The sequence below is a fragment of the Lissotriton vulgaris genome, chromosome 1_2 (genome assembly GCF_964263255.1).
Source record: "Lissotriton vulgaris chromosome 1_2, aLisVul1.2, whole genome shotgun sequence".
NCBI classification, from domain to species: Eukaryota; Metazoa; Chordata; class Amphibia; order Caudata; family Salamandridae; genus Lissotriton; species Lissotriton vulgaris.
In genome coordinates this window covers 97,937,320-97,951,097 of record NC_141686.1, presented here as the reverse complement: position 1 = coordinate 97,951,097, position 13,778 = coordinate 97,937,320, and the positions used below count along the sequence as shown (strand labels likewise).

At 47.6% G+C, this 13,778-nt stretch overlaps 1 protein-coding gene across 10 annotated transcripts in view; it reads left to right on the top strand.

Annotated features, from left to right (window-relative positions):
• The window catches only part of MICAL3 (microtubule associated monooxygenase, calponin and LIM domain containing 3), a 2,050,293-nt gene that overhangs the window by 1,785,927 nt on the left and 250,588 nt on the right, over positions 1–13,778 (top strand). For all 10 annotated transcript variants that reach the window (XM_086952901.1, XM_086952911.1, XM_086952910.1 and 7 more), the window contains one exon: positions 10,859–10,966. In XM_086952901.1, the coding sequence (XP_086809027.1) occupies positions 10,859–10,966 (108 nt within the window). The remainder of the gene's footprint in view (positions 1–10,858; positions 10,967–13,778) is intronic.

Here is a 13,778-nt window from a genome sequence, read left to right as displayed (position 1 = left end):
ATCTGAGCGGTTCTAGACTCAGTTCCGGGTTTATCCTTCCGAACAGCGGGTTCGAGATATTCAGGCTCTGATTCCGAACTTTCAGCCGTTATCCCAAGTCTCGGTCAGGTTGACGCTGGGGCTGATGGCCTCCTGCATCCTTCTGGTGCATCACGCCCGGTGGCGGATGCGGGCTCTGCAGTGGGACCTGAAGTTTTAGTGGGCCCAGCATCAGGGCAACTTGTCCGACCATGTCTTCATCTTGGAGGGCACTGCAAGACAGTTGCAGTGGTGGCTCACGGACCGCGATTGGGTCAGCGGCAGATCCCTCTCCCTACCGCAACCGGAGCACGTAGTTCTGACGGACGCGTCCCTCCAGGGCTGGGGGGACACATGGGAGAGGCGGAGATCGGAGGCCTCTGGTCTCCAGCGGAGTCCTGGCTCCACATCAACCTTCTGGAGCTGCAGGCGATCCGGCTTGCACTGAAGGCATTCCTCCCCTCTGTCCAGGGGAGTGTAGTGCAGGTGTTCACGGACATCACCACCGCCATGTGGTACTCCAACAAACAGGGCGGGGTGGGGTCGTGGACCCTGTAAGGAATGTCCTCGGGGTAGGGGGGGAATAACCCGTAGAGCAAAGGAGGTTCACCCAAAGAGAGAGCTTTGCGGGATAAACGATAGTTTTTATTGTTCTATAGTTCAAGATAAACAATAAGAGTCTCGTAACTTGAGATAAGAAACAAAGTCTATTTCTGGCCAGCTTTAGGTCCTTCACTGTAGGCTCCCAGGGTGTAGGTCTTCAAGCTTCGAAGGTACTCAAAAAGAAGGAAAAGAAAGAATACCCTGGGTTACTGGCGTGACCGATAGTCCGGTAATGAGAGGAAGGGGGACGGGGAAGTGAAGGGGATCACCAGGGACCGCAACCGACTTGTGCAATGCAGACTCGTGAAAGTGTTTTGGCTCACACACACTAACGCATGTCCCGTGACCAGGCCAACCGCCCCTACCCGTTCCCTCCCTCTGTGAAGAACGCTCCCCGTAGCTTCGCCCGTACCTTGTGGAGCCACACTTCTCCTCCTGAAGTGTGGCGGGCGGAGCGTGGTCCCGTTGGCCTCCCGGCTTTTCCTTCTCCTGCGGCGACGTGGCGTCTGTGTCCTCTCTCGTCTCCTGCGGTGGCGACGCAACTTCCATAGTCTCCTGCGGTACGGTGAAGTCCTCCCGAAGTTCGCGGGACGCTTCCTCCTCTCCTGTGCCGGTCGCCCCGTACTCCTCAGGACGTCACGTTATCAGCGCCGTCATTGCTCCGGATTGGAGGAACGAGGATGACGTCATCGGTGGAGCTCCCTCCTCCGGGTAAGCCCAGGCTGCCTTAAAGGGAGCGTAGCCGTCCTGCGTACGCTGGGGTGGAAAGGAAGAGGGATAAATGTCAGTACCCGACACGTGGCAGGCAGGGACCCCCTGACAGACCCTATGCTAGGAGGCTCTGCGCCTCTGGCAGTGGCTGGAACATCAGGGCATGACCCTGGTGGTTCAACACCTGGCAGGGTGGACAAACTCAGGTTCCGGTGCATGATGGATCACGAATGGCGTCTGAACTCGGACGTGTCCCAAAGTCAGCAGGGGGAGAGCCTTGGTTAGATCTATTCGCCACAGAAGAGAACGCGCAATGTCATCAGTTCTGCGCGTTGGAATTTCCAAGGCGGCACTCACTCGGAATCGCTTATCGTCGCGAGTGGAGCTGCGATCTGTTGAACGCCTTTCCGCCTATACCACTTCTGCCCAGAGTGCTGAAGAAGATTAGACGCGACCAGGACCAAGTTATCCTTGTGGCTCTGGACTGGGCGCGAAGATACTGGTATCCCGAGCTACTCAGCATGTCTGTCGATCCCCCGATTCGTCTGCCTCTTCAGGAGGACCTTCTGTTGCAGCAGCAGTGGACGGTCCTCCACCAGAACCTGTCCAGTCTCCACTTACATGCGTGGAGATTGAGCGGTGGCAGTTGAGGCCATTTGACTTGCCTCCTGAAGTTTGTGATGTGATTCTGGCAGCCAGGCGTCCCTCCACAAAATGGGTATACGCCTGCAGGTGGAACAAATTTGTGGCATGGTGCACAGCAAAGGCTGTGGATCCCTTTTCTGCCCCTCTTTCAGAGGTTCTCCTCTTTCTTCTTTCTCTTGCCCAGCAGGGCTCTGCTCTGGGCACTATCAAGGGTTACCTCTGCTATTTCCGCCTTCTTAAGGCTCCCTGATCAGCCCTCTTTGTTCAAGTCCCCAGTTGTAAATAGGTTTTTGAAGGGCGTCACTCATATGTCTCCTGCTGTATCTTTCGTGATGCGTCAGTGGGACTTGAACCTTGTTCTGACCTATCTGATGTGCGCTCCTTTCGAGCCACTTCATAACTGTCCTCTTCGTCTCCTTACTCTGAAGACTGCATTCCTGATTGCCATCTCCAGGCTCTTTCCTCTAAACCTCCCTTCCTTTCTGTCCATCCGGACAAAGTTGTGTTGCGGACGCGACCCTCTTTCCTGCCCAAGGTAGTCACAGCCTTCCACATCGGGCAGTCCATCACCTTGCCCACCTTCTTTCCACCTCCGCATCCCTCGAAAGAGGAAGAGAGGCTCCACTGTCTGGACCCACAACGTGCGCTCTCATTCTACTTGGATCGCACACGCTGTGAGAAGTTAGCCTTATATATGATGCTCACTAGTTCTAGTGATCACCTTGTATCAGTCCAAACAACCCTTATGGTGATTGTTTGTAAGTCAACCTTATAGACCAGCTATCCTAATGGTAACATGGACAGAGCAGTTTTAGGCTAAACTCTTTTGGCATGTGAAGCCAGCTTTTTTACCACATATAACCCCTTGAATATCAAATGAAAGGACACCGCACAGGTTGTTATGAAAATAAACAAGATATTTATTACTAACAAAACACCTCTGAACTCTTTATCAGATCAGAGGGCTAAGCACATGACAAGACTCTTAGGAAAAATATGCTAAGTTGCACAAATTACAATGGTGCCCTAGGGGCACGACAAACCATATACTAAGTAAATGGTATAAGGAAATCAATAGAGGAAATGAAGATGTCCAGAGGCTGTAGGATCGCGCTGGGACTACACTACCCTAACCTTAGGTAAGGAGCAGGAGGCCCACGGGACGTGTGTGCAGAGTGTGAACTCACACGCAAGATGTGGGACAAAGTCAATGGACACTACAAATTACGAAAAGGTAAGTAAAAGACAGTTCCGACTGGTTAGGACTAAAACGACAGGATACCTGGACACTAGGAGAGTCAATCTACCATTGAGCACCGAAATGCTCTCGTTACCTCACCCACGGGCTGTGGGTGCATAGGTGTGAAAGTGTGTCGGGTTTCCGCGTCGAAGTCTATGGAGCCTTGTGTGAAGAGTTGGCCTGATATATGATGCTCACTAGTTCTAGTGATCACCTTGTATCAGTCCAAACAACCCTTATGGTGATTGGTTGTAAGTCAACCTTATAGACCAGCTATCCTAATGGTAGCATGGACAAAGCAGTCTTAGGCTAAACTCTTTTGGCATGTGAAGCCAGCTGTTTTACCACATATAACCCCTTGAATACCAAATGAAAGGACACCACACAGGTGAAAATAAACAAGATATTTATTAACTAACATACACCTCTGAACTCTTCATGAGATCAGAGGGCTAAGCACATGACAAGACTCTTAAGAATAATACGTTAGTTGCACAAATTACAATGGTGCCCTAGGGGCACGACAAACCATATACTAAGTAAATGGTATAAGGAAATCGATAGAAGGAATGGAGCTGTCCAGAGGCTGTAGGATCGCTGGGACTACACTATCCTAACCTGAGGTAAGTAATAGGAGGCCCACGGAACGCGTGTGCAGAGTGTGAACTCACACGCGAGATGCGTTACAAAGTCAATGGACAGTACAAATTACGAAAAGGTAAGTATTAGACAGTTCCGACTAGCTAGGACTACAGCGACTGGAAATCTGGACACTAGGGGAGTCAAATCTACCCTTGAGCACCGAAATGCTCTTGTTACTTCACCCATGGGCTGCGGGTGCATAGGTGTCAGTGTGTCGTGTTTCCGCGTGGAAGTCTATGGAGCCTAGAAGAAAAGATGCTGCAGGCGGCCAGAAGGAAGATGTCCGGAGCGACCCAAGGCTGGATCGAGGAAGCTGAAGACCTGAAAGCAGACCAGGAGGGTCCGGGGTGCTTCTCCTTTGCAGGGAAGCAAGGGCCAGTCTGGAGCAACCAGACCAGCGGTGTGAATTTCGTGGATCGTCGTCTAGGAGGCCACTAGCCAACCGGCAAGTGACCAGACAACGCGTTGAGCAGCAATCAAGCAAAAGGGTGCCACGCAGAACTCGTGGATGCTGGAGGGCTGATCTTCTGTGCAGGAGCTGCTCAGGGCTGGGGCTTCTCCATCCCCAAAGCACTTCGTCGAGGATGCCTCTGAAGTTGTGCTGGAAGCGAAGTGCAGTTTCTCCAAGATGGCCGGTCCCACGTGTCTCGTCGCACCCACGGATCTCAGCTGTGCTGCAGATGTAGGTAGAGGTCGGAGAGGTCTGGAAGTCGGGTCTCGTCGGGCTCTGAAGTCTGGATCCACCAAGGAAGACGACAAAGTGAACCGCTGGAACGCTTGATGGTGCCTGCGATGCAGGGTGGTCACTCCTTGGCCACAAGGGAGATTTTCTTCAGTCTTCTGTGGAGCAGAACGTCAAAGTCCAGAGTTTCTTCTTGTAGATTCAATTCAGGATAATCTAATTTGTAATGGGACTAGCTCCTACCTTTATTCTCCTAAAGGGGGCTGTACTGTGACTAGGTCCCTCCTATGGGTGGGACCAGGAATGAGACATGCCTGGGGCACACAAGGTGTCCCTGTGCATACCCCAGTTCAAACCGGTTGCTGGGGCGCCCCAGCTCTGGCGCGAAACTGGACAAAGGAAAGGGGGTGTAACCACCCCCCTTTCTGGTCCCACCCATAGGACGGACCTAGTGAGCAAACCAGCCCCCTTTAGTTGTATAAAGGTAGGAGCTGACCCAGGAGACTTTAGATTAATCCTGGAATCAACTTGAATCGAAACTCTGGACCCTTCGACATTCACCTGAGCTGAAGACAGAAGAATCTCCCTTGTGGCCAAGGAGTGACCACCCTGGGCAACCAAGCACCATCAAGCAACTCGACTGCTTGCTTTGTCCCCGTTCCCGCCGGAACCCGAGCACAGAGCCCGACAAAATCCAGACTCCCAGACCTCCTTGACCCCGCTGCACGACTCCAGTACAGCTGAGCACCGTGGAAGGGGTCGAAACACGTGGGACCGGACATCTTGGAAAGCCTGCAACTTGCTAACAGCGCTGCTCCTGAGGCACCCTCGAAGCTGTGCACTAGGGACTGAGACACCCCGACACCGAGCTCCACCTGCACCGAAGACCAGCCCTCCACACTCCACGAGATCAGCGTGGGGCCCTTCTGCTTGTGTTCTGCTCAACGCGTTGTCCGGTTGCTGGCCAGTTGGCTAGTAGCCCTTTGGCGACAGTCCATTTGAAAATCCATCGCTGGTCTGGTTGCTCCAGACTGGCCCTTGCTTCCCTGAAACGGTGAAGTACCTCAGACCCTCCTGGTCTGCACCAGAAGCTTTTTGTGTATCCTGCGTGGGTTGCCTTTGCCTAGGCTTGTTGGCTCCGATCTTGAAGCCGACCCCTCCATCTGCGAGAACCTTCGTGGGACAGCTCCTCTCCAGCACCTGGTCATCCTCGACACCTCCTGGTCCACGTGGCTGCAACAACAAGCTTCACAACAGCACCTGATTGCTCCTCGACGACGTCTGGTTCCTTCCTGGGGTTCCACCCGGTCACTGGCTAGTGACCTAGACTCTGTCCCCTCTGCTTTCAGGTCTTCTTCAACTCTGATCCACCCTTGGATTCACCCGGACGTCTTCCTCCTGGTCGCCTGCAGCATCTTCTTCCAAGGCTCCATAGGAATCAACGAGAAAACCCGACGCACTTTAACACCTATGCACCCGCAGCCCGTGGGTGAGGTAACGTGAGTACATCGGTGCTCCTGTAGGGATTGACTATCCTAGTGTCCAGTTTTGTTAGTTGTATCTTCCTAGTTAGACCGTTAGTGTCCTAAATCTCCATTTGCTTACCTTTTTAAGTTCCTATTGACTTTCTATTGACTCTCGCATGAGTGTACTAACACTGCACGCGCCGCCTGTGGGCCTCCTACTCCTAACCTAAGTGTCAGATAGTGTAGCCCCAGCAATTCCCTAGGCCTTCTCCTTTCCCAAGTCGTGGTTCTTATACCACTTACTTAGTATATGGTTTTACGCACCCCTAGGGCCTAACTGTAAATTGTGCTATTTAAAGTATTTCTGAGAGTAACTTGTTATGTGCTTTTGCCTCTGACCTCATAAAGAGTTCAGAGGAGTGTGTTAGTGAATAAATACATACATTTTTTATATATATCCTGTGTGGTGTCCTTTCATTTGATATTCAAGGGGTTACATATGGTAAACCAGCTGCCTTTACACGCCTTCAAGAGTCTTTTAGCCTAAGACTGTTCTGTCCACGCTACCTCTAGGATAGCTGGTCTATATGGTTGACTTTAAAAAAAAATCACCATAAGGGTTGTTTGGACTGGTGCAAGGTGTTCACTAGAACAGTGAACATCATATACCAGGCCAACTTCTCACAGGGCCCATTCCACTCAGGCCACGGCGGCTACTACTGCCCTGGGTCGGGGAGTCCCCTTGCAGGACATCTGTCAGGCAGCTACGTGGGCCTCACTGCACACGTTTGCAAGACACTACTACCTGGACAGCCAAGTCCGGAGAGATGACTTCTTTGGCTGTTACGTTCTCCAGGACTTTCTGGTGTGATCATCGGTTCGCAGACCCACCACCGGGGTTGGTATTGCTGGGGTATCTATTCTAAGGTAAGGAATCTAGTACTAACCTGTTTCTTTCAGATGCACAAGTTACTTACCTTCGATAACGATATATCTGTAAGAAACAGTAGTTAGTATTAGATTTCTTACCGCCCCACCCATCCTCCCCGTTCTGCGAACCGATATCTAGGGTTAAGGTCATCCCCTTTCAGGGCCCTAGTTTCATGGCACCAGTGTTAGTTTTTATCATGGCTCTGCGTTTCTGGCGCGTAAAAGCTATGTATAAGAACTGGCGTCTGTGCGCGAGGGCGGCGTCTAAGTACTCCGGCGACGTCATCCCGGCGCCAATGACGACGGATGCGGAGCCGCAGATGATGCCTACTGACGCCTACCGATGCGCAAGGGTACTGCTACGCAAAAGTTTCCGGATCCAGTCTGATGCCTGGGGATATTCTAAGGTAAGGAATCTAATACGAACTACTTTTTCTTACAGAAATATCTTTATCGAGGATAAGTAACTTGTGCTTATGGATTCCTCAACGTCCCACCCATCCTCCCCGTTCTGCGAACTGACTTCCTTTAAGGGCCCTAGTTTGTGCACCAGTAGTTAGTGTCTTGCATGGCTCTGCACTTCTGGCATGGAATGTTGTGTAAAGAACTAACATCAGCGCGCAGGAGAGGCATCTAAGTAGATACCACAACGTCATTCCGACTATCACGACACCAACGATGAACCCGGAGTTGACCGACACCACCTACCGAAGCGCAGGAGTACTGCTGAAAAAAAATTCTCCTAATCCAATCTGACGCCTGGGGTAATTCTAAGGTGAGGAATCCATAACTAATATATGTCTCTTACAGATATATTGTTACCGAAGGTAAGTAACTTGTTCTTCAAGACCAGGAAATAGCTCTGTGTTGATGTATTAAGAATGATCTGAAGTTATCGGCAATCAGACTCAGATTGGTGTTTCATCTCTCACACTGGACAAATCTACATCTGGAAATACATGTTGCACTAAAAAGTGTTCAGCAAGTCAATTGTGCATTGCTTTTCCTATTAAAAAATATTTACAAATGTTACTCTTTAATGGATAGTTTAGCAAATCCAGTGCTGTAGTCCGCCCCCCACACTTAAGTAGATTATGCAGGGGTTGCCACTGGCCCTTTTGGACTAGTGAACTGGACCGCACTCTTGTATTAGCTAGTTGTACATGTGCCTCTTCTCTCTGTAGACAAATAGCTCAAAACAAAACCTCTTAAGGAATACCATGACAGAGTGGTGTGGGATGTGGGCCGACAGCAAAGGAAACAGAAAGCGAAATTACAAAATAATGAAAATATGGAAAAAAGAGCAAGGGACAAATAGAAAAAGTGATCATGAGATACAAAGGAAAGAAACAGTAAGATGAGAGACAAAAGATGAGTTGATAGAGAAAAGAAAGCATGAGCGGTGAAAGGAAGAAAATATCAAAGAAAATAAACGCATGAAAGTTGGGACGGAAGGATAAAAGAAAGAGTGAAAGAAGAAATTGTTGAAGTGAAAAGACGGTCAGATAGAGGAGTGAGTATTAATATCTGAAATGGTGAATATATAGAAGTATGTAGAAGGGACAGATGGAGAAGAGTAAAAGGATGGATATATTGATGGGTGTATGGCGGAAGAATGGATGTGTATGCTATAAGGGTGAATCTCACCCATCAGGAAAGGCCTGATGGGTGAGTTTATGGCAATGGGATGGGATGGGTTGGACCGATGAATGGATGAACAGATAAAAGTTTGAAATGATGGATGGATTGGGTGGATAGCTAGAAAAGGGATGAAAGAAGGTTTGCCATAGAGTACCAATGAACAACTAGAGTGCTAACATTCTATATGAATGACAAAAGTGTAGCACTCCTGATCGCCATTTTGTTGGAGTTGAAACCTTGGAATTTAAAGCCTTTCCTGTGGAGCAAACTGGAGTCAATGAGCATTGAGATGTTAATGCAGGTATGAAACCAGTGGATTAAAAATGTGGGTAAAGGTATGGGTTTTTAGTCATTTGAGGAATTATTTATTTTTAAAGGGGCTAAAAATATAGAGAGATATGCCTGCATAAGTACTGCATCCTCTTTCCACATCTGTTTACTCAGCTTAACCATGTTTTCAGTTGCTTAACATTAATACATTGGTAGACAAATATATAATTTCACTAAAAAGCAAAGGTTAAAGTGTTTTATTTGGGTTAGTTTCTAAGACCTTATATTTAAAAAACAATATTGCCAAAGAAAATGAACAGTTAGAGAGACTTTCTACTTGGGTGTTGTTGGAATCAGACACAAGTTAACGTTTAAAAAAACAAAACTAAAATAACACCAGTTATAGTTTAGTGAACTAACTGGAACTTGTCCCTTTTTGTGTGTATCCGACAGCAGCGCAACCATGAGGCAACTCTTAACAGTTAAAGTTCTCAAATTTGAAAGCATCACTCCAGCACCCTGCAAGATTGAAGATTGCTGATAAGGGCAAAACACATATTTTCTCCCTAGTTGAGGCTGAAAATCGTTTATCAGACATAGATAACATAGAGAGTAATTATGTTGGTGATGGCATAAGTTGAGGTGTCTTGCTGTTGTCCTCAGTGAGTTCACTGCCTCAGTTTGGGCTGAGGTTGGTGATTTTGGAACCGTGTGGAAGTTAATTTTGTGTCTAGAACCATATCAGGAATTTTATATTCATTGTCCTTGTGAGTTCTTCCTATTGTGCACACTCACAGGCCCTCCTGTCAGTATATTGTGAGGCCATAGTTATCATTTCAAGATGGACAGTTGCATTGAATATTGTCGCTTAAATTGACATTTACAGCATTTAACTACACTGATCCATTTTCCAGAGTTGAAATATCAGTGATCAGGGGCTATCTACCTCGAATGTAACCTGGTGAGGACTATCTGCAAAGTAATACATGTAATCATTCAATATTAGGAAGTTTTATTTCACCTACATATTATAGAGTACAGTTAAGTCTAGGATGCCATAAGGATACTATCCTTAGGTTGGTTTCTACATTATCACCCTCTCACTTTATCACAATTTTGACCTTTGCGCACATACATGCCCTATACTAGAGGGTCTCATTTGCTTGACCAAAAATGATTGCCAATTTTATGATTGCTTCACTACCAAAGAGCAATACTGCCAACAATGCCACTGAAAAACCAAACATGAAAAAATGTCTCCATCTTAAAAAAATTAAAAAATATGATAACCCACAGTTAACAAAGGGCACAGCAAGAAATGCAATTTCTTGGTTAGTTTTCCAAATGTGAGCATTCCTGCTAACATTTATACATACTGTAGGTCAGGAGGGACTTCTGCTTTTTATTTTTGGTCCAAGCCCAGGGGTGCTTATGAACCAACACATGGATTTACTCTGATATACGCCTGGGATTGCCATATGATTCTGAAAAAAGCGGCATTGCTATCAAATGTTGCTCTGTCTTTAAATGTTTCTGAATCAACTCAGTCCTTTGAGTCCAAGTTAGGTATCATTGTTCCTAGCGTGTGTCTTGGATTTGAGGAAATGCTTTGCTGCTGAGCTTGCATTGCTGTTAGTGGAACCCTCCCACTTTTTGTAGGTCCTCTTTAGTAGGAGGTTTATTCATTCTTCAGAAAATCTTTGTCCTTGTTGTCTGTGAATGGATCGATCATCATTTTCTGGGAAGGATGATACCTTGTGTCATAGTATCATTTTATTAAGTGCATGACAAAACCTAAACTTGATGGGTATTCAGTCTTTAAAAACAGCACGTTCAGTAAAAGATGGCAATGGAAATTAGACATAAAGTGACATTAAATCTCAAATCAAAAGAGAGCGATGAGGCCTGCGTGTTCATATCGCATATCAGGTATCCGTGAAATACAAGGATCTTGTTAACCTGTTCAGAGTCCGCTTATGCATTATCTACCCTCTCTTTAATTCATTTTAGAAGGCCTACACTGAGGAAGAACTGAGTGCAAAGTTAACACGACGAGTTCAGAAAGCAGCACGGCGGCAGGCCAAACAAGAAGAACTAAAGCGGTTGCACAGAGCACAGGTCAGTGCCACGTTCTTTGTTTGATTTCTGGCCAGTATGAACCGGAATAAGCGCATATAGTATGTGGCCAGATAATGGGCTTCTGCAAGTGGCCATGTATGAATTCCTATTCAACCCCATGTACATACTCCTTTGTCAAATATATATCCTAGGGTAGGTGTGTGTTTGTGGAGTCTCCAACCAGTATCTCAGGAGCTACTCTTAGCTCGCCAGCACCCTAAACGTAGCTCATGAAAGGGTAGCCCAGTAAGTCATTGTGTGTCCGAGTACATTGAAGGAGATAGAGAGGCTTATTTTTAGGTACTTAGAGAAGCAGACAACTCAACTAGTGGCATTTTTTCACACTAACAGTGGGACTGCCTGCATCATGACAACCTTTCTCCACTCCCAGGCTAGTAAAGTTGCATAGAAATTGTTACAGGTCTTGTTCTATCAATCACACTGTGTAAAGTAATACACGCCCATGAAAGTATTACTGCAAGAGCAGAGTGGCTTGAGTGCAAGGCTGTCAGGGGTAGGCATTTTCAATTATTGTATATTGGGAGGTCACAATTGGAATCTTTTTTTTTTACGTGATCATATTGCAACTGTGATAATATTAATAAGTAGCTCAGGGTAATTTTCATCGATCATATGTAGCTCTCACCATAGAAAAGGCTGGGGACCCTGTAAGAAAGTGCCCCTTTTTGCATGGTTACACCCAACTCTTTGCCTGATATCTGATGCACTTTGACTATGTGTGCACTGGGTCCCTGCCAATCTGGTTCCCAGTGCCTGTGTTCTTTCCCTAAACTGTACCTTTGTTTTCACAATTGGCCCAACTCTGACTCGCATATTAGTCCCATGTAAAAGGTACCTGTGGTACCAAGGGCCTTGTGACCAGAGAGGGTCTCTAAGGGCTGCAGCATGTATTGTACCACCTCAGAGACCCCTCACCAGACACATACACACTGCCATTGGTGCAGACAAAACTTCACAGTCGACATGACACACATCCCTTTGTGCCATGCCCACCAACCACTGTCTGTGGCATAGGTTAGTCACCCCTGTAGCAGGTCTCGCATCCCTAAGGCAGGGTGCACTACACCACAGGTGAGAGAACAGTTGCATGAGCAAAGTACTCCTACAGTGTCTGTACCATTCACAGACATTGTATGTGCAGTAGAGCCATATTGAGTGTGCTAGAAGTTTGTCATTACAAACTCCACAGCTCCATGATGGCTTTACTGGATGCTAAGACGTTTGGTATTCCGTGGCCAGCGACTTCCAAGAACCAAGGAAGGCTGCCACTCTCTAGCCAAGACTGGATCTCCCGAGGACAGTGTCCCTGTCCGAAAGATACTACACCTAGGAATCCGGATCCAGGTGGATCCGTGATCCCTCTCCCTCTGCACCTGACGCCCACAGCTAGAGTGGCTCACCTGTCCTGTGAAGTCTCCCTGGCGATCCTGACCTTGTCTTCATCAGTGGCTGACCTCTCCTGGACCCCACATAGTCACCTGTAGCCTCAACATGAATGGTCCCCCTGGCCGTGACTGGCTCTGACCAAGAAGGTCCGACACCAAAATGTAACCCTACATCCTCGGCACCCTGCCCTCCGGCCTTGGGGAACCCAACCAACTGTGCCTTGACCTCTCCCAGCGCTCCAACGTATCTGCCCAGTCGGTGGCCACCTTCAGCAACCTCATGGTCCAAGCATGCAGCCTATTTGTGCGACTGAGATTCCCCATTGAAACGCATTGGGCGCCCAATGCTGATTTTGGACCCCGCACCCAGCTGCCCCTGTGCCTGGTGGTGTAGCTTTTGTGCTGTCTTGTGGCTTCCGCTATGCTGATCTTTACCCCCAGGGCCTTTGCCCTGAAACTGCAGGTACCTACCTGCAGAACGTGTCTTTTCAAGGTACCCCCAATCTCCATTAACAAACATTGGGCTCAGTGACCTCTGTACCCGGCTGCCTCAGTGCCGCTGGTGTTGCATAACCCACCTCGTACTGACCCGTGCCCAGTGTTAGTCCAAACCCCGAAGACTGGAATTGTAAGTTAAGTACTGACATGCTAAAGCTGAACACAGTTTTCCTTCTATAGGACTGCATTGCATTTTCAACCCTATTGCATACAAAAGTCTATCTATTGTTATTGCAAAGTTCGAAATCAATTCTACAAAAGTATGTCTATTATTGTAAAGCATTCTCTACTGGCTTGCAAACCTACTCCTACTGCATTTGAAAAGTATTACTGCTTTTTGAAACTGTTACTTACCTGCAACTCTGTTTCTCATGGTTCTAAAAATAAAATAACAAAGTAATAACTGTTTATAGAAAAAAACAATTGGTCTGGGTTCAGTCTTTGATTATGTGCAATCATTTCTTGCCTGAGTGTGTACAATTAATGCTTAACACAGCCCTCTGATAAGCCTAACTGCTGCACTACACTACCACCAACAGAGCTTTTAGTATGATCTACTTAAGCCTATTAAACTTCTGAAGATTCACTTTACTTTGTGCACACTATACCTTACGTTGGTATAGTATATACAGAGCCAGCTTCTTTCAGACCCCGGATGTACACCCTCTTGTGTTATCCAAGGTTTGTTCTTATGTCTCAAATCTTGTGTGCTACTGTATCTGAAAGAAACAGGTTAGTGTTCGATTCCTTACCTTAGAATATCCCCAGGCGTCAGGCTGGATCCGGAAAGTTTTCGTCAGCAGTACCCTTGCAGGTCGGTTGGCCTCGTCTGCGGCTTTGCGTCCATCGTCGGCGTCGTGATTGCCTGAATGACGTTGTCGGAGTACTTAGACGCCGCTCTCGCGCGC